At 36.6% G+C, this 19,969-nt stretch overlaps 1 protein-coding gene and 1 pseudogene across 1 annotated transcript in view; both read left to right on the forward strand.

Moving 5' to 3' along the window:
- Positions 1–19,969, forward strand: part of MIGA1 (mitoguardin 1) — a 76,422-nt gene that overhangs the window by 45,153 nt on the left and 11,300 nt on the right. Inside the window, exons 8-11 of the mRNA XM_069595148.1 lie at positions 5,623–5,723; positions 17,125–17,243; positions 17,493–17,565; positions 18,341–18,427. Of these exons, the coding sequence (XP_069451249.1) occupies positions 5,623–5,723; positions 17,125–17,243; positions 17,493–17,565; positions 18,341–18,427 (380 nt within the window). The remainder of the gene's footprint in view (positions 1–5,622; positions 5,724–17,124; positions 17,244–17,492; positions 17,566–18,340; positions 18,428–19,969) is intronic.
- Positions 10,916–11,468, forward strand: LOC138929811 (small ribosomal subunit protein uS17-like; annotated as a pseudogene).

Raw genomic sequence — 19,969 nt, forward strand, 5'->3', positions numbered from 1 at the left:
AAGACAAGGTTCCAAATCATATTTTAACTGCTAAAAATCATCTGGAGAATAGCTGCTGACATAGAAGTCAGATGACATTGAGACATTTGGCAGACATCCTCTTCTTGCTGGTGTTACAAAATCCACAGCGGACAGCCTGGATTTGAAAAGAAGAGTGGCATCTTTGGAATCTCCACGAGAATTTGTTGAAGTTAAAATAAACCTGATGCCTTCTAAGTGACAGAAAATGGACCATGTCTGGGGATGGCAAAAGTGAGACATGTTGAAAACCCACTTGGATTGATTTAAAGAAAATAGATCCAGGCCTAAGGTTCCAAGTTCCAGAGCCTAAGTGTCTTCTGATTTTTTCTTTTTATAACTTTCAAGCAAATTCTGCCTTGGAAAAAAACTTAAGTAATATGTGAATTATGAGATTGTGAAAGGAGGAGGAAGGCTTGAATCCAGTCAGATTTTTGGCCTAAGCTTTATGACTATTTAGTTAAAAGTAAACAGTATTCTTTCAGTGTTCTTCCAGAGAAAAACGTAGTTTATGTCTGTGTATGAATATTTTAAAAGTTCTGGTGATTGAGACATGTAAAAAAAATGTTCTTAAAAATGTTAGAATTACTATTTAAGAAGGTTAAAAAAAAAGAAAGCTGCTCCTCTAAGAGCCAATGAGGTAACCCATGGTACATTTTTTGTATTTAGTCATCCAATTATGTGGAAAGGTTTTTTTTAGGTACTTCTGAGGTTAATGATGAATCCTTAAGGGGCTTAAGCTGCATATTTCAGGTTTATTGTATCATAAGTTTAATTAAGTTAGTATATGGAAACATAAGAATTTTAACAGTGCTCTCAAAACAAGATAAAGTCATATAACAGGCAAAATGACCCAGGAGAAATATAGGAGAGGCTCAACAATTAGCATTAGCTCAGTCACGTCGGACTCTTTGTGACTCCATGGACTCGAGCCCACCAAGCTTCTCTATCCATAGGATTCTCCAGGCAAGAATACTGGAGTGGGTTGCCATGCCCTCCTACAGGGGATCTTTCCAACCCAGGGATCAAACCCAGGTTTCCTGTGTTGCAAGCAGATTCTTTACCATCTGAGCCACCAGGGAAGCCCTCATAGCCCGGAAGCTGGTGTCAAATGACCTGAGTTTGAATCCTGCCATTCCATTTCTAAATGGTGTGACTATGGGCCAAGTTACTTGACCTTCCTGTCCCTTAACTTTTTGATATATAAAAAGAAAAAAAAGAGTACCTACCTAAAAAAAGTAGGATTATTGTGAGAATCATTAGATAATATATGTGAAATGTGTATTTGGTTTCTGGCATTTAGTATGTGCAAAATAAATGTTTATTAATCACAATTTTATTGTTATAATTATATTACACACCTCATAATTTGTCTTCTTCCTGAGAATAGTTGATTATCTCCACCTAAAAATTCTCACTTAAAATTTGAAAACAATCACTGAATAGCAAAGAAAAATCAGTGAGCTTGGAGAAGAAAGCTTGTGAGTGATACACATGCGTGGCATTAGACTCTGCTGTTGCTACTGGTGTTTCCCTAGAGGGTGCAGGTAAATTATTTTCAGTTTGCTCTTGTACTTAACCAGACTTACCAGATTTTTTGACATTTTGAATTTAGCATCTTTTAGATACTTATTCTATCAGGGAATAGAATTCATATCTAATAATAATTTATAGCTTCATTGTGAACATTGAAATATGGAAAGCATTTTGTTTTTTTAGCCATCAGGGGCCAAGATCCATAGATAACATCATTTTTCTTTCCTTTTGTTTAAACCCTTAGAAGAACTGTGCGCAAAACAAAATATCACAGTGATTTATCATACCCTCTTGTGTACCTGTTAGTAGATAGAAAAATAAAACATTGCCAGCTCCCTAAAAGATTCTTCTGTACCCCCTCCCAATCAATACCCCTACTACCAAACCCCAAATTAGCCCCCGGTCCTGAAGCTCATGCTAATTACTTTCTGGCTTTTCTTTATAGTTTTACCAACCAAGTGTGTAGTCCTGATCACTCTTATTTAGTTTTGCCTGTTTTTTTAAATTTTATTTGAATGAAATCATGCATAACGTTTTTCACTCAACCTGTTGTGAGATTCACTTGTGTTCCTGCATGTAGCAGCAGTTCATTCAGTTTTATGGTTGTATAGTATTTAATTGTATAAATACACCACAGTTTGTATATTCTATGGTAGATGGATAGTTGTTTTCTTTCCAGTTTGGGGTTACTGTAATCAGTGCTGTTATGAATATTTCTATGCATTTAAGCACGTATTTCTGTAAAACACACCCAAGGAGAGAATTGCAAAGTCATAAGAATGCAGTCTTGAACTTTCATAGATAATGGCCAAACTTTCCACAGTGGTTTTACCAACTGTTTCTACCAGTGATGCGTAAGTTTCATTGTTGTATACCCTTAACAAAAAAATGGCCCTTTTTTTCTCAAATTGATCATTTTGGTAGATGTGTAATGATATCTTATGGTTTTAGCATTTTTTTCCTAAGAAGAATTTGGTAAGAATTTTCTAAAACTATTGACTAAGATGAAGCCTTTGGTTTTTAATTTTCCTTACTTTCCATGTCTTTTAACAATTAAGTTGATGATACTTTTAGAAAAAGTATTTTAAATTTTAAAACTACATGATAGCAGTTAATTTGAGATATTACCCAATATTCTTTCTTTATACTTTTTGCTGGCTTATCTAAAAAACAGATGTATTATTTCTCTTCATAATTATTAAGCTGCCATTCCAGGAATCATAACAATTACTGAAATGAGAGGTATGGTCTGTAGTTTATGAAGTTGAGTTTAATGAATAAAACTTTCCAATTCCTCTGAGCCATTTTTCTTTGTTAGATTTTTTAAAAAATAAAGTACAACCATGGTAACTCATCTGGATGACATTGAATGGCTAGTTACTGTTGAGTGAAGTAAAACAGACTTTTAACAGCTCGTGGGTAATGTCTGAAAGGTAAAGTGACATAAGATAAATGTCTGTGTTCCACTCCGAAAATAGCGAAAGGCATATGGAACCAAGATTTAACTTAGTTGACTTGTAACTTAATCCCACTTTAAATATGCTTTGGGGTTAATGAAGGTTGTACTATGATTTCTTTTTGCAGAATTAGTACCAACAGTGGGAAATAATTAAGAAGATAAAAGTTTGAAAGTTCTGAATGCTGATTTAATTTTGTAAATAATTTTCAAAAAGCATACATGCATTGAAAAGAGAATATTGGAAATTTTTTGGGATAACTGAGTGCTCCAAATAATAGTATTACAGCTATTTATAAGTGTAAAACAACTTGTTCTCAAGCTTGAAAAAATTTTAAATTCCTAAAAGGACTTGTGTTTTTGAAAATAGAATAATTTAACCTCAGATTTTGTTCTGTTAATAGTTATTTATTAGTAGGATTTTGAACTGAGAAGTTAGGTATTTTAAAAGGATTGATGTAAGCTTTATTGGAAAACAATTATAACTTAAATTTGGAAGATAAATGGTTAAAATGTCAACCATGGTCCCACCAAATGTAAAGTAGAAAAAAATATGCTATGTGTATTTATACTTAATTGATAAGAATTGATGAACTTTGTCCCAATTTGCTCTTTTGCTTGGCTTAGAGATTGTAATACAGATTGGTTGGAAATCTTTTGAGTTTCAACTAATGGTTTGGACTTTTTAAAAAACTTTACACTTCCTGTAGAGAATCACAAAATGTCTATTTTCTGGTACTTGGGGGTTGTAAATGGGATTTGGAACATTTATGGTAAAGATAATGAACTTTATTTGGGGAAAAATGATGGAATAGAAATCTGGATGAATGAAAGCCAAAGATTTCTGATTTCTTTTCAAAGAAGATAAAGTATCTGACACGCTTCGCAGATTGAAAATTAAAATAAAAATCTGTATATTTTGTTCTTTGCTTTTTTTATTCTTGTGATAGAATTTGAAGAATATCACTTGCTTGCTACAGTGTAGTCAGATCTATAAACAGGTATTGAATTTGTTTGAAAATATAATTTCTTCAAACTTCATTTTATATTGAAATATAGTTGATTAGCAATGTTGTGATGGTTTCAGGTGTACAACAAAGGGATTGTTATACATACACATGTATCTATTCTTTTTCAAATTCTTTCCGCATTTAGGTTGTTGCATAATATTGAGCAGAGGTCCCTGTGCTATGCAGTAGGTCCTTGTTGGTTATCCATTTTAAATACAGCAGTGTGTACGTGTCAATCCCAAACTCCCCATCCCCCAACCATAAAGAGTCTCTGAGTCTGTCTTTCTGTTTTGTAAGTTCATTTGTAAGATTTCTTTTGCATATAAGCAGTATCATACATATTTTTCTTTTTCTGACTTACTTCACTCAGTACGACAATCTCTAGGTCCATTCATGTTGCTGCAAATGGCATTATTTCATTCTTTATAATGGCGAGTAATATTCTGTTGTATATATGTACTATATCTTCTTTATGCATTCCTCTGCCAGTGGACAGTTGAGGTTGCTTCCATGTCTTGGCTATTATAAACAGTGCTGCATTGACCATTGGGCTGCATGTATCCTTTCGGACCATGTTTTTCTCTAGATGTGCATGCCAGGAGAGGTATTGCAGGATTATATGGTAGTTCCGTGTTTAGTTTTTAAAGGAATTTCTGTACTGTTCTCCATAGTGGCTGTACCACTGAAAGTGTAACGTCAACATTTCAGATTCCGGATGATAGTATGTGAAGATACTGACATCCACATTCAGAATGCTAGGTGTTGGCAATAGGTAGCCTGACTTGGTATGGTCAAATTAATCATTTAGAAATGCCTTTAAGCCTTTTCAATCCTTTGAAATCATTGTGGGGAATTCCCTGGCAGTCCAGTGGTTAGGACGCTGTGCTCTCACTGCCAAGGGCCCAGATTCAACCCCTGGTTGGGGAACTAAGACCCGTAAGTCACTGCACTGTGGCCAAAAAATAAATAAATAAAAATAAAATCATGAGGGCAGTTATATTTGACCCTCAGGTAAGCAGGATCAACATCAGCGAGCTACCCTGATCACTTTAGGTCTTTCAGTGTTTTAAAGTAGACCCTAAAGACTAAAATCTTCCTGAATTACTTTAATTGATTGGTTTCTCACAGGTAACTAGCCAGATAACATTTTATGCTGATAGCTCACTTAATGTAAATGAACCTGCCAGTTATCTCAGTTTGGATAAGGCCACTTGCAACTTAAATTGCTGTGTTTCAGACTACCTGTGGTATAACATATACTGATTTACCATGCTTTGTAGATAATCAGCTCCAGTTATTATATACCAATTATTTACCTAAAAGCTTTAAAAATCTGAAATAGTTTAATCTCTTAAAAATAAAAGTGTCTCCTGTATACTATATAGCACTTGCCTCTCTGCCTGGTGGTGTTCAGCATCAGTTTGAAGCACTTTGAGAGTCTTCTTAGAGTATATCCCACAGTTTCTATTGTTTTTCTTTTAGATTCCAGAATTCTAATAAAGACTGAAGTTTAAACAAAAAACAGAAAAAGTCAACAATAGAATATGAACTATGCAATGACAAGGAATGTCAGCTTCTGAACTTTTCGCCTCTTCTTTCCAGATAAAGATACAGATAGCACCACAAAAGGGAACGCGGATGACTTCGGCCTGAGAGACACCTCGAGTGTCGCATCTGCTGATTCCTTTGCTTCAGCAGCAGAGGTAGGACATGCATGTTCCTCATGAAGATTTCTTATTCTTTCTCAGCTGGACGTTACTGTTTTGCCATTGTGCTATAACTCAGTTCAGTAGCCATTTATTTAGTATTAACTCTGTGGTAGATACCAGGCTACAAAGATGAATGTACCATGAACATAAGTTCCCACAGGAGTGTAGAGTCTCTTTAGAGAGGTGGACGTGTAAACATAGACTTTAAGTGAACACTTTCATAGACCGTGGGTTATGGATGAGGCCTATCAGTGTGTTAGTGGAGAGCAATTCACCTTAAGAATCTTAAAATTATTCAGATTGTTTAGCTGAGAAACCATGTTTCTAGATTTTTTTCCCAAGGAAATGAGATTCAGAGATTTATATGTACAAACTATTCACAGTAGCATTTTTAATAATAATGAAAAACTGAAAATAGTATAATGCCAAATTATGGAATATCCGTAATTTGAAATATTAGAGTGCCATAAACATGCTTCCAATGTTTTTAATGACATGGGAACATAAGTTAAGTGAAATGAGTATACAGAGTGTGTGCTTGTGATTTTGTAATGAAGTAAAACCTGTATGTGGTGTATTACGTGAGTATTTAAGCTGAGGGGAAAAAGGCTAGATATAAATACACTAATATGTAAGCAGTGGTGATCACTAAATTATGGATTTATGAATAATTTGTTTTATGCTGAGACTTAAAATTTTTTATCTAAAGAGAAGGTTGCAAAGTGATCATCTATTTATAATCTTTTCTACTTGACAGTTTAAAAAATTATATATGGCTAATTTTATCTTAGAATTGTTTCATTTTTATGGTAGATTCTTAGATATTACTGCTGTCCTTTTTCATATAAATAGTATCACACATCTGTTATTGATGTGTGGATTCAAGCTCTAGTGTGGAAAGCTTAGGTATTCCAACACCTTTTTCCCTAAACTTTGATTCTGCCTTCTTTAAAGCTGTACAGACCATAATCTTTCATCCTCTCAAGATTTTTCTGTATATGTGTATTTTAGCTATTGCTTACAGTATCATCTCCTGAGTTCACAGTTTTACTTATATTTTTATAGTTGTAAGTTTGCAACACACAAAATATATCTACTTGTTCTATGAAGTAGCTATTTTGTCTGCTTTTTATGGATTGTTATAGACAGGGTTATCTTTTTTTTCCCCCAGCTTTATTGAGATAACATGAAGATAACATAAACTTATAACATGAAGTTTAAGCTGTACAGAGCAATGATTTGAAACATATATTTGGAATAATTACCACAATAAGGCTAGTTATCACCTCCAGCACCTCGCATGATTACCTTTTTTCTTTGTGGTATGAAGATTTGCTCTCTTAGCAGCTTCCAAACATATGATACAGTACCGTTAACTAGAGTCACGATTCTGTGCATTACATCCCTGGGACTTACTCATCTTCTAACTGGTAGTTTGTACCCTTTGATCAGCATTTCCCCAATTTTTTCTACATCCTGCTCCTGGTAACCACCATTCTGATCCTCTGTTTCTATGAGTTTGGCTTTTTAGATCAAAATTATGTGATACCATACAGTACAGTTGACCTTGGCACTACATAGGTTTGAACTGTGTAGATGCACTTATACATGGATTTTTTTTTCAGTAAATACATACTGCATCATCTGCAGTTGGTTGAATCCAAGGATGTGCAACTGTGAATACTAAGTGCCAACTATGGGACTTGAGCATCTGAAGACTTTGGTATCTGAAGCAGGTCCTGAAAAAGGAAATGGGGGGAGACTATTTCAACCACAGATGGGGTCAATTCCCCTAACCCCCACATTGTTCAAGGGTGAACTGTATTTGTCCTTCTCTGTCTTATTGCACTTTACATAATGCCTTCTAGATCCGGCCCCATACATATTGTCACAAATGGCAAGATTTCTTTCTCATGGATGAATAATATTTGATTGACTATACATACATTTATGTATACCACGTCTTCTTTATCTGTTCATCAATTGATGTACACCTGAGTTGTTTCCATTTTTTGGCTATTGTGAATAGTGTGGCAATGAACTTGAGAGTGCAGATATCTCAAGATAGTGATTTCATTTCCTTTTGATACATACCCAGAAGAAGGATGCTGAATCATGTGGTTTAAGCTACAAAGGTTTGATAAATTACAGAAACAAAATGCATGAATACCACAGGAAGGGCTCACTATCGGCGAAACCTCCTAGGAATGCTTCTAAGTATAAATGTATGATCTCAGAATGTGAATGTTCCAAGATCAATTCCTTTTTAAGAAATGTTTGTTAAATTATTTTTAATTGCACTTACTATATGCCAAGAACTTAGCAGGAAAAAAAAAAAACAACTGTTTAATGAAGAAAGTTGTTAAGAAAATAAGACCAGAAATCCTTGGGAAGTTTAAACAGTTTGTGATAATTTGAAAGCTTTAATTCAGAATTATCAGAAAGAGTTTTTGCCTAAATATTTAGATTAAAGCAAGTCCTGGCATAGACTTTTCTCTAAGGTTGGTCAGTCATTTTTGAAAGTGATTAACAAGATTCTCCTGTATAAGCTTTACCAGACAATGGTTTGGAACCAGAGCCTTTTTTCTCTGAAAAGTCTTTTTTTTTGCATTAATACCTTTATTGAGATATAATTCATGTACTATAAAAGTTCACTTTTAAACTGTACAGTTGAGTGGTTTTAGAATATGCACAGAGTTGTGCAAACTTTCTAATTCCAGTACATTTTTATCACCTCAGAAGAAACTCCTACCTATTGGTAATCGTTTCTTTTTCTCTCCTACCCCACTGTCCTAGGCAGTTACACCTGTACTTTCCATCTTTGTGGATTTGCTTATCCTGAACACTTCATGCTAATAGAATCGTGCAATGTGTGATCTTTTGTGTTTGATGTTCTTTTAGCAGAATTCTTCGCAGAATTTTCAAGTTCTGAAAAGTCTTTTTAATCTTAGGGTGCCACTGCATTGAGCACTCTCCTGACTTTCCTGTCTGTTAAAAGAGATTATCATTTAATTGTTGTTGTTGTTCACTCAGTGGTGGCCGACTCTTTGCGACCCCATGGACTGCAGGAAACCAGGCCTCCCTGTCCTTCACCAGCTCCTGGAGCTTGCTCAAACTCGTGTCCCTCGAGTTGGTGATGCCATCTAACCATCTTGTCCTCCATCATCATTTAATAGGTAGAAACTAAAATTGCAAAGGGCTGCCCAGGTGGCTCAGTGGTAGAAGAACATGCCTGCCAAGCAGGAGATGCTGGTTTGATCCCTAGTTCAGGAAGATCCCCTGGAGAAGGAAATGGCAACCCATTCTAGTATTCTTGCCTAGGAAATCCCATGGACAGAGGAGCTTGGAGGGCTACAGTTCATGGGGTTGCAAAGAGTGGGACATGACTTAACGACTAAATAAGAACAACAGTATTTTTTAGCTGTAAATTTAGTTTTTCTTAGAATTAACACAATTACCATGGTGTATCTGTATATAAATTTGCCATATAAGTTGTAGGGTTCTCTTTATTTTTAAATTTATTCATTTATTCAGCTGTGTCAGGTCTTAGTTGCAGCAGGTGGGATCTTTCAGTGCATGCAGGGGCTTAGTAACTGTGGCACACAAGCACAGCTGTTCTTCAGTAGGTAGGATCTTAGTTCCCAGACCAGGGATTGAGCCCGTGTCCCCTGCATTGCACAGCACATTCTTAACCACTGGACCACCAGAGAAGTCCCTAGGGTTCTCTTTAAAGATAAAGTTTTATTTCTTATAATTCAGATCCCTCTAGTCATATTCTAAAATGACGCTTGGAAAGCTTTTGCTTTACCTCTCTGACTTGATAGCTCTTGTTTATAGCAACCCAGAGTTATCTTATTTCCTCTGGGGTCAATTTTGTCTGTTTATCTTGGGCTTTCATTTTTGTGCTGATAGTTTTCTTTTCAAATTTGAAAGCTTAATTGGTGACTGGATTGATTTTCTCAAGTAGATTGTGTGGGATAACAGCCTTGCTTTATGTTTGTTTCTTCTGGAAGAGGTGAACAGGGAAGGATAACTGGGCTCAGTCTATTTCTTTGAGGTTGTTGATTGGCAGGTATTTCTTTAGGATGAATGATCTGGAGGAGCCCAATCATCAGGGCATAGCTGTATACAGAATAGAAAGGGCTTTACTCTGGCAGATCCATCTCTCACCCTGGGGGACTTACTTTCCCCTGGTGGTTCAAGTAATATGTTTTGCTTTTTGGCCATGGCACATGGCTTGTGGGATCTTAGTTCCCTGACCCTCAGCAGTGAAAGCATGGAGTCCTAACCATTGGATTGCCAGGGAATTCCTGTTCAAGTAATTTCAAAGAAGAAACGTTCTCTGGTTGCAGATTTGTCTTCCTGTTAGCTGCGTTTCTATTCCATGGCAGAAAGTAGAATAAGATATAGGACAGCTACAGTTATTTGGACACAGACTTCCATTTAAACTCCCATTTTCAATCCTTCTTCTTCAGTCCTGCCCTCACACCTGCTCACTGTGGGCCTGGTGCTCCTCTTTGACTATATCCTCTCTTGAACTTGGGTTTCCCTTGTGGCTCAGCTGGTAAAGAGTCTGCCTGCAATGTAGGAGATCTGGGTTTGATCCCTGGGTTGGGAAGATCCCCTGGAGAAGGGAAAAGCTGCCCACTCCAGTATTCTGGCCTGGAGAATTCCATGGACTGCATAGTCCATGGGGTCACAAAGAATTGGACACAATTGAGCAACTTTCACTCACTCTCTTGAACTTATTCAGGACTATGGCTTCCTCATCTCTTTCATCTGTCAACACACTTCCATTTGCTTTCTAGTTTTTGGAAGTCTGTGTATCTCCCCCTTATTACATTAGTAACTTGTTGCTATATAATAAACTACCCAAAACTTATTGTCCTAAAACCAATGAAATCCAGATGTGGACTGGGGGCTGGTGCCAAGACTGTAGGTCTGTCCCAGGTCTCAGGAGTGTGTCTTAAAGGGCGGGACCATGTGCTCCAGTTTGGAGGTTAATTGCCAGAGTCCTCAGTTTCCTAGGGATTAAATCAGTTAGGGGGCATGTGTCTTTTTGTTAGTCTATATTAGAGCCTTCTATATATCCTGGGGGTTCCCCAGTCAGGGTTTAATAGAGGCTCAAGCATTTTAGGAGTCTCCTTCTTAAAATCCAACGCTTATGGGGTAGTTTTATGGAGGTCATGGGCCTTAGGGTTAGTCCTGTGAGAACTACGTCCTGGGCACTAATCCAAAGGGCCCGTTGTTTTGGTATTTAATTCTAAAGTCACGTATATTAGATAAGAAATGACTCCTGGACTGAGCATGCCTACCAAAGGCAGCAGACACCATTTTTCAAAATAGAAAGAGGGTCCTGCTTGAAGAAGCCATCAAGGAGAGGCTCTCACAATACAAGAACAATGGTCTGGACTTCTAGGCACCCAGACGGCCATTGAGGGCACCTACACTGACAAGAAATGTCCCTTTACTGATAATATCTCCATCTGAGGGCAGATCCTGTCTGGTGTGGTGACTAAGGTGAAGATGCAGAGGACCATCTTCATCCCCTGAGATACCTCTGTTATATCCAAAAATACAGAAAAACATGTCCGTTCACCTGTTGCTCCACGTCAGGGGCGTCCAGATTGGTGATATTGTCACAATGGGTAAGGCTGCCCCCTGAGCAAGATTTTGTGAGTTAGCATGCTTAAGGTCACCAAGGTTGCCAGTGCCAAGAAGTGATTCCAAAAATCCTGATACTGGACACCTGCCCACTCCCCCAGTTATTTCCCATTCAACAGTAACAAACATTTATTATATGTGATAATGTGATATGTATTAAATGTGATAGCAAACATTTATTATCTCGTTGTTTTGAGAATCAAGAGTCTAGAAATGGTTTATCTGGGTGGTTTTGACTTGAGGTCTTCTGTATGCTGTAGTCAAGTATGTTGGCCGGGGCTGTAGTCATCTGAAGATTGACTGGAGCTGGAGAATCTGCCCTAAGATTACTTAGATAAATGGCATGTTGGTGCTACCTTTTGGTAGGAAACCTATGTTTTTTATGGTTTTATGGACTTTTCAAAAGGACTGCTTGAGCATTTTCATAACATGGCACCTAGTTTCCACAAGAAAGAGTGAGGCAGAAGCAGTGATTGTTTTGATGTAGCCTCAGAAATCACACGCCATTATTTCTATGTTATTGGTTACCCAGGTTAGCCCTCTTCAACATAAGATGCTGTATGAAGTACCAGGAAGAGAGAATGAACATGAATGGCATTTTATCTTTTATTTTATAATTTAAAAATGTTTGTTTATTTGGTGGCATTGGATCTTAGTTGCAGCGTGCAAGATCTTTCATTGTGGTCACATGTACATGGTACTCAGACTTGGTTGCCCCATCGTATGGGGATCTTAGTTCTGCGACTAGAGATCGAACCTGTGTCCCCTGCACTGGAAGGCAAATTCTTAACCACTGTACTACCAGGAAAGTCTCATGAGTGCCATTTTAGAAGGCAGTTATTGTAAGTTTATTTCCTTTTTTTTTTCTTTTTTATTAGTGAGATAGGGGATATAGTCATCCTGCTTTCTTTATAAGTCCTATTTGTAATTTTAGGTGGTTATTTTGAAAGGAAAATGTAAACGTTAAAAATAGTCTATATTAAAATTGAACTTAGCCTATTTTATGATCCAACTTATAATAGTTTTGGGACTTTGGACATTTCTTTCATGGTTGTTCAGAGGCTTTAAAAAATATTAGGGCTTTTAAAAATATTACTTCACATTCAGCAAAGTCATTGCTTGCCAAAGAAGATAAGGCCCAGTCTCTCTTGCATCTCTTGGAAGGCACAGGGGAAGTAATTTGAGATCTTAAATAACTTAGAAATGAAGGGCATTTCAAGTTTCAGCTAGCAAATAAAAGAACCCTTTTTCATGGTGAATTACATGTTTCCATATGTGGGGATTAAACTGTGTTACTGACTTCTGCTTCTGAAGTAACATCTCAGCTCTAATAAAATGTTAACCTTTTTCTGCAACCTTTTAAAGTTTTTAAGAATTTTGTCCAAAAAAATCTTACTATAAGATATACTCTAAATGAGAATTTAAGCCATCATTTAGTGAATTGCTTTAAAAAAATTCAATCCTAATTTAATTTAGGATTTAAATTAGTAAATTCTGCATTGTCATTGTCTCTTAGGAAGAGTTGATGATAATGTTAGCTAGTGTCAGATCTTCAATGTGACGTATTTTCACAGCTGCAAGCTTATTTTAAGAGACTTATTTACATAGTCATGTCAGCCAAACCAACAAATAAGCAAGATAGACTAATAAATCAAAACTTGACTCTGGAATCTCTTATTGTTGGTTTTGTTCACTTCTTATTAGTATAAAGTATTTTATGTAGCAAATTTAATTGGAGCCCTAGTTTCCTCTGTAGGATTTTTTTTTTTTTTTTTTTTTTTTATGTCTCTGCTTTTCAATATGCTATCTAGGTAGATCCTATTTGTTTCAACAGTGATACAAAACATTAAACTATTTACTATCTAAAGAATTTCCACACTAAGTTTTTAAACTGTTATCTTTCTTTTTAACCTCAAAAACACTTTTCCTTTGACATAATCTATTTTCTGTAAAATATAAAGGGAAATATTAAAGCTGACAGTATGTTAAGTCAGATGTTGTCATTTCTGTCTACTTTTTTTTTTGCCTCTGGACTAAGAGACATATATATATATACACACACACTATCCTAAATAATGCTGACATTTAAACTACTCCTTTGGATTTTTGGATAAGGCTGATAGTAGAGTACATATCGTTTGATATTTAAAAGTACATATAAGCTCTGGAATAAATGCCTGGTTATAAGTTCTGCCATTTAGTAGTGGGCCTTGGGGCAAGTTCCTGCTAATCTAAATCGCTGTTTCTTTGCCTCTGAAATGTAGATAGTAATTTGTTGTTGTTCAGTCGCCCAGTTGGTCCAGCTCTTTGTGACCCCATGGACTGACTGCAGCACGCTAGGCTTCCCTGTCCCTCACCATCCCCCAAAGTTTGCTCAAACTCAAATCCACTGAGTCAGTGATGCCATCCAACCATCTCATCCTCTGTTGTTCCCTTCTCCTCCTGTCCTCAGTCTTTCCCAGCATCAGAGTCTTTTCCAGTGAGTCAGCTCTTCGCATCAGGTGGCCAAAGTGTTGGGAGTTTCAGTTTCAGCATCAGTCCTTCCAGTGAATATTGAGGGTCGATTTCCTTTAGGATTGACTGGTTTGATCTCTTTGCTGTCCAAGGATTCTCAAAAAAGCCTTCCTCCTTTATCAGTGGTTGTAAAGAAGTGAGATAGTTGAATATTTAGCACAGCATTTAGCATAGCACACTGGGTAGAAATGAAGTGCCAGAACTACAGCATGGAGAAACACTTCTGAAATAGTAGGGTAAAAGCTTCCAAAGATCTCCTCCACAAAAGCAATGAAAACTCTGGCAAAAATTGTCAGAAATTTTAAGAACTCTGAAAATTAAACACTTGTAAAAATTCAGAGAGCATTTATTTAAGGACAATGGCTGAATCTCCATGGGAAGAGTGAACTTGTAAATCTTTTCTTTAACTGTTAAAAATTTTTGGCTCTGCTCAGTCTTTGTTGCTGCCTGAGGCTTTCTCTAGTTGTGGTGAGTGGGAGGTTTCAGTGCATGGGTGTCTCATTATGGTGGCTTTACTTGTTGCAGATCACAGGCTCTAGGGTGTGCAGGCTTCAGTACTTGTGGCCCATGGGCCTAGTAGTTGCAGTTCACCAGCTCTAGAGCTCAGGCACAGTAGTTGTGGGTCAGCTGCCTTTTAGCATGTGGAATCCTCTTGGACCAGGGGTCAAACCTGTGTCCCTTGTGTTGGCAGGTGGACTCTCAACCACTGGGATCACCAGGGAACACCACACTTTTAACTTGTTCGTTTTCCATCCCTCTCTCTAGAGGAGTCTTGGAAACCAACAGGTTCACCACTGTGGTGACTGTGAAAATCAAGGGCTCAGCAGCCACTGGAAGAAACTTAATAGCTTTGAAGCCTCCCCAAAGTCCCATCACTAGAGAATTGTTACCATTTGACCTGTATGGCAGCTCCTTGCAAAGCTCTGTTCTAAGGATTTGTTTTTATTTGACCAGACTTGGAGCTTGCTATGTACAAAGTTTCTATCCCTAAAATCTTGTTGAAAAATATCAGCGGGAATTAACACTGCAGCTGCTTGAAGTGGTAATACCATCAGAGCTAGTAAGAAGGTGAACAAAAAACTTAAAGGAAAAATTGGGCAATGAGATGTTTATAGGGAGCTTTGAAAAGCTCCAGCATATTCCTGAGAATCTAGAAGGCCACAAGCATGTGCGGGGCTATGCATGTGTCCAGGGAAGACCTTAGAAATCCCTAACCTCTCACCTCTGGCCAACCTTCATGTTCTGCACAAAACAAAACTTAAGATGGACAAAAGGGAAAAAAAAGCAATTAATTGGTGTTTATCAGAAGTAGAAACTTTTGTGCTTTAAAGGACACCAACAGGAAAGTGAGAAGGTAGTAGAATGGGAGAAAATATTTGTAAACCATGTAGCTGATAAAGGTCTTATATCCAGAATATATAAAGAACTGTTGTAACCCAGCAATAAGTGGACAAATAACCTAACTTAAAAATGGGCCAGGGATTTCAATAGATATTTTTCCAAAGAAGATACACAAGGGCCAATAAGGATATGAAAGATATTGCACATCATTAGTCATTAGAGAAATTTAAACCATTTCACACCCACTAGGGTGGCTATAATAAAACAAGATGGACAATAACAATTGTTGACAGAGGTATGGAAAAATTTAAATCATTATACATTTCTAATGGGAATGGAAAATGGTGCAGCCACTTTGCAAAAACAGTTTCCTCAAAAAGTTAAACACAAAGTTACCATTTGACACTTCCATTTTTTAGTTATATACTCAAGGGAATTGAAAACATAAACTTGTTTAGTTCAGTCGCTCAGTCGTGTCCGACTCTTTGTGACCCCATGGACTGCAGCACGCCAGGCTTCCCTGTCCATCACCAACTCTTGGAGCCTACTCAAACCCATGTCCATTGAGTCGGTGATGCCATCCAACCATCTCATCCTCTGTCGTTCCCTTCTCCTCCCGCCTTCCATCTTTCCCAGCATCAGGGTCTTTTCCAGTGAGTCGGTTCTTCGCATCAGGTGGCCAAAGTATTGGAGTTTCACCTTCAGGATCAGTCCTTCCAATGAATATTCAGGACTGAAAAAAACTTGTACATAAATGTTTAAAGCAGTCTTATCCATGACTATCAAAAAGTGGAAAAAACCCACAAGTCTGTCAGCTGTGGAAAGGATAAACAAAATGTGATATACTCACACAATTCAGTCATAAAAAAGGACGGAGTACTGTTATATGCTTCCTTATAGGTGAACCTTGGAAACATGGTGCTACATGAAAGAAACCAAATGCAAAATGCTGCATGTGCTTAAATCTGCCTATATCGTCTCCAGAGTGGAAACTCCACAGACACTGAAAAATTATTGGTTCCCAGAGCCTGGAGAGAAGGGGGATGGGGAGTGACTGCTAACAGGCAGAGGGTTTCTTATTGGCATAGCATAAAAATATTTTGAAATTGCAAAGTGGTGCTGATTGCATAACCCAGTGAATGTACTAAAAACTACTGAATTGCATACTTAAATGGGTGAATTTTATAGTATGTGAATTATATCTCAATAAAGTGTAGTTTATTTTATTTTTAAAAACCAAAAACTCCTACAGCACTCTATTTAAGTGGATCACCTGGTATTGAAAAATAAAATTGCTCTGGAGTTTTCCTGCTTAGCTGGCAACTCTGTAGTGTTTACAGTTATTTTTTAATGAACTGTCAGAAGGCTGGAGTTCCATTTGTAGAGTTGTTACGCTAGCCAGAGTACGTGACTATTTTTCAGCTATACAAATGTTAATCAAAGATACATATAAGAAAAAAGTTCCCCAGAATTCACCAAGTTGAGATTATTACAGTATTTTTGTAGAAAGTTTTACTTAATATACAATCATGAGTTATAATACTTTAAAGCATTCTTTGGGTGATAAAAAATTCTCTTTTTATTCCAGTGCTTCATCATCAATTATTATTGTTGATGAGCTGTGAAATACTGCTTTTCTGTACACTCTGTGAATTTAAGTAGTTGGAGTCAAAATAAACTAAGCTTACTATAAAGTTTTACTCCTTACAACTGACTTTTGAAATAAAACGAATTCAGATCTTACTAGCAGTAAAATCTTACTGAATTATTTTCACATTTTAATCAGATTGAGTATATTAGTAAGATCCTATTTTTTATTTTTTATAATTTTTCATCCTGTATCAGTGTAGTCTGTGTTAACACACTGTATTCTTAGCTTGCAGAGCACAAAGAAGTGCGGCATACCTACAGCCTGGAGTCCCTTTGCCACTGCCCTTTTTACGAAGAGGCCATGCGCTTAGTTGAAGAAGGAAAAATTTACTCGAGAGTGCTTAGGTATCATGCTTATGTTTATGAAAAATATTAAGATGCTGTTGATATGTTTTCTGATATTTGTTTAAAATATTTATGAGAATAGGGGGAAAATGTTTTTAGGCTCAACACAATTTTTTAATGTATTTTGTCAATATTGAAAAGACATGTGTTTTTTATTAAGGTCCTGAGGTTAAGCCTTATTCCAAACTTGTAGTAGTAGGCTTGATCTTAAATGCACTTTAACAGTTGTCTCCCCTGTTTATTACTTAGAACTGAAATGTTGGAGTGCCTAGGAGACAGTGATTTTCTTGCCAAACTTCACTGTATTCGACAGGCTTTTCAGGTATCTTTTTTTTTAACATTAAGTGACTTCATCCAGCCACTCATCCCCACCCTCATGCTGTAGAGCCCAGCTGAATATAAACAGGACAGCTCTTTGCTCTTTATTATCCTTATTTGTAATGGCAAATAAAAAGTACTGTTTATTTTTCCTCCCTGCTGCCTCCCTTCATTTGTCTTCATTTGTCATCCTCTCCTGTAACTTCCTGGGTCTACCACATTTTGTCAGAATACAATTTTTTTTTTTGCTTTATTTTACTTTACAATACTGTATTGGTTTTGCCATACATTGACATGAATCCACCACTTGTGTACATGCGTTTTATTTTGATGCTAGAGATGTGTGTGTACAAATAACTGCTTAGAATATAAGTCCTTTTTCTTATTATCAATTAGTATGCGTTCTAGAATGTTTTTCACTTGACTCAGTTGTAAAATCACCAGTTTCCTAAAGTAAAATAAGGTCATTTAACAACAAAATTCTCTTTATTTTTCTGTCCTAGAGTTGTGTAGTTATTTCAAATTTTTCAAATATTAAATTGAACAAATTTAAATTCAGATTTGTCACCCTTTAATCTTTTAAAATTTTCTGTTCAAGAGCTCTTTTTATTCTAGCTACTTAGGACTTTTTTATTCCTGTGGTGTACCTGCTGAAATAGTACCATATACCATGTATTAACTATATTAGGGTTATTTGTACATACATGTGCTATAAAGTCAAATATCCATTCAAATTAACTGTAGGTTTCCTTTTTTCTTTGGGGATGGATATTTTTCAGGTAATTCTTTCAGAAACAGCCAACAGGATATTCCTTGCTGAGAGTGGAAGGAAAATTTTATCAGCGTTAATTGTAAAAGCACGAAAGGTAAACTTGTTTTGTTAGCAAGTTTATTTTATTGTTATTATTTCAATTGAACTGATGATTAAAATCATTAAATGTTTTTTTAGATATTTGTAAAAATTCACATACTAAAAATAAATACTAAGTATTTCCCCAAAGTATTTCTGCTTGGGTTGATTTATTTTCTGTGTATAAAGTTCATACAGTTTTGAGCAAGTTGATGAATATATTCACAGTTTCCCATTAAAAAATCTGTTAATGTCATGGTAAGAATTATCATTAAATCAGCTATATGGCCACCACTATTATTATTTCTGATACCTCTTTTCTTATGCCTCCCTCAATCCTGTTCAGTAAGAAGGTCCTAGGAAATAGTGTAGATCTCAGAAATCTGGAAATACAAACTGAACTGCCTCTCACTCTTACTCATCTTCATGGGTCTGAATGAGGCAGAAGCAATGGCAAGAATTTTATTGATACTGTAAGGAACCACTTTTCATTTATGCAGGATGTGTCTAGATGATGAAAAAAAGAAACCTCAAACAGACTTTCCCTGAGCCATTTGAACACCTGGTTTTCAAACACAATCCCTTTGAACCTCAGTTCCCTCATTTGTATAATAGAATTATATTTATGGTACCCTATTTCAGAGTTTTTACGATGATTAAATAAGTGATAAATAGGAAAACATATTTTAAAAGTGCTATATAAATTTGCAGTTTAGTTGCTAAGTCGTGTCTGACTCTACAGGATACGGTAGCCCTCCGGACTCCTCTTTCCATGGGATTTCCCAGGCAAGAATGCTGGAGTGGGTGGCCATTCCATCTCCTGGGGATCTTCTGACCCATGGATTAAACCCACGTCTCCTGCATTAGCAGGCAGATTCTTTACCACTGAGCCACCAGGGAAGCCCAGTATAAATTTAGGATCATATTAACTACTTATAATTTCCAATGTAAATCTTTAAAAAAAAAAAAGAAACAGAATGTTTAATAACTATATGAAAAAGTTCCATAGTATTATAGTCAAATAAATTCAAATTAAAATAGCACAATAGGACTTCCCTGACAGTCCAGTGGTTAAGACTCTGAGATTCCAATGCAGGGGGTGTGGGCTCCATATCTGGTCAGGGAACTTAAGATCCCACATGCTACGAGGCCAAAAGATTTTTAAACTAATAATAACAAAACATAGTAGCCTGTTCCGCCTGTCAGATTGCCATCACTAGAAAAACAGTGTTGGTTGCTCAGTCCTGTGTGAATCTTTGTGACCCCACGGACTGGAGCCTGCTAGGCTCCTCTGTCCATGGAATTCTCCAGGCAAGAATAATCGAGTGGGTTGTCATGCCCTTCTCCAGAGGATCTTCCTGACCCAGGGATCGAACCCAGGTCTCCCTTATTGCAGGCAGAAAGACAGTAAACCCAATATAAATCTTTCTTTGCCTTCCCAAGGCTGATAAACCCATTAATTTGAATTAGAGTATGATTTGAACTAGAGTTCCTCCAAAAGGAATAGAACCCTATCAAAAGCATCACATAGTATCTTCTGTAACCAAGTTTCCATCTT

The sequence above is a fragment of the Ovis canadensis genome, chromosome 1, assembly GCF_042477335.2.
Source record: "Ovis canadensis isolate MfBH-ARS-UI-01 breed Bighorn chromosome 1, ARS-UI_OviCan_v2, whole genome shotgun sequence".
In the NCBI taxonomy this organism is placed as follows: Eukaryota; Metazoa; Chordata; class Mammalia; order Artiodactyla; family Bovidae; genus Ovis; species Ovis canadensis.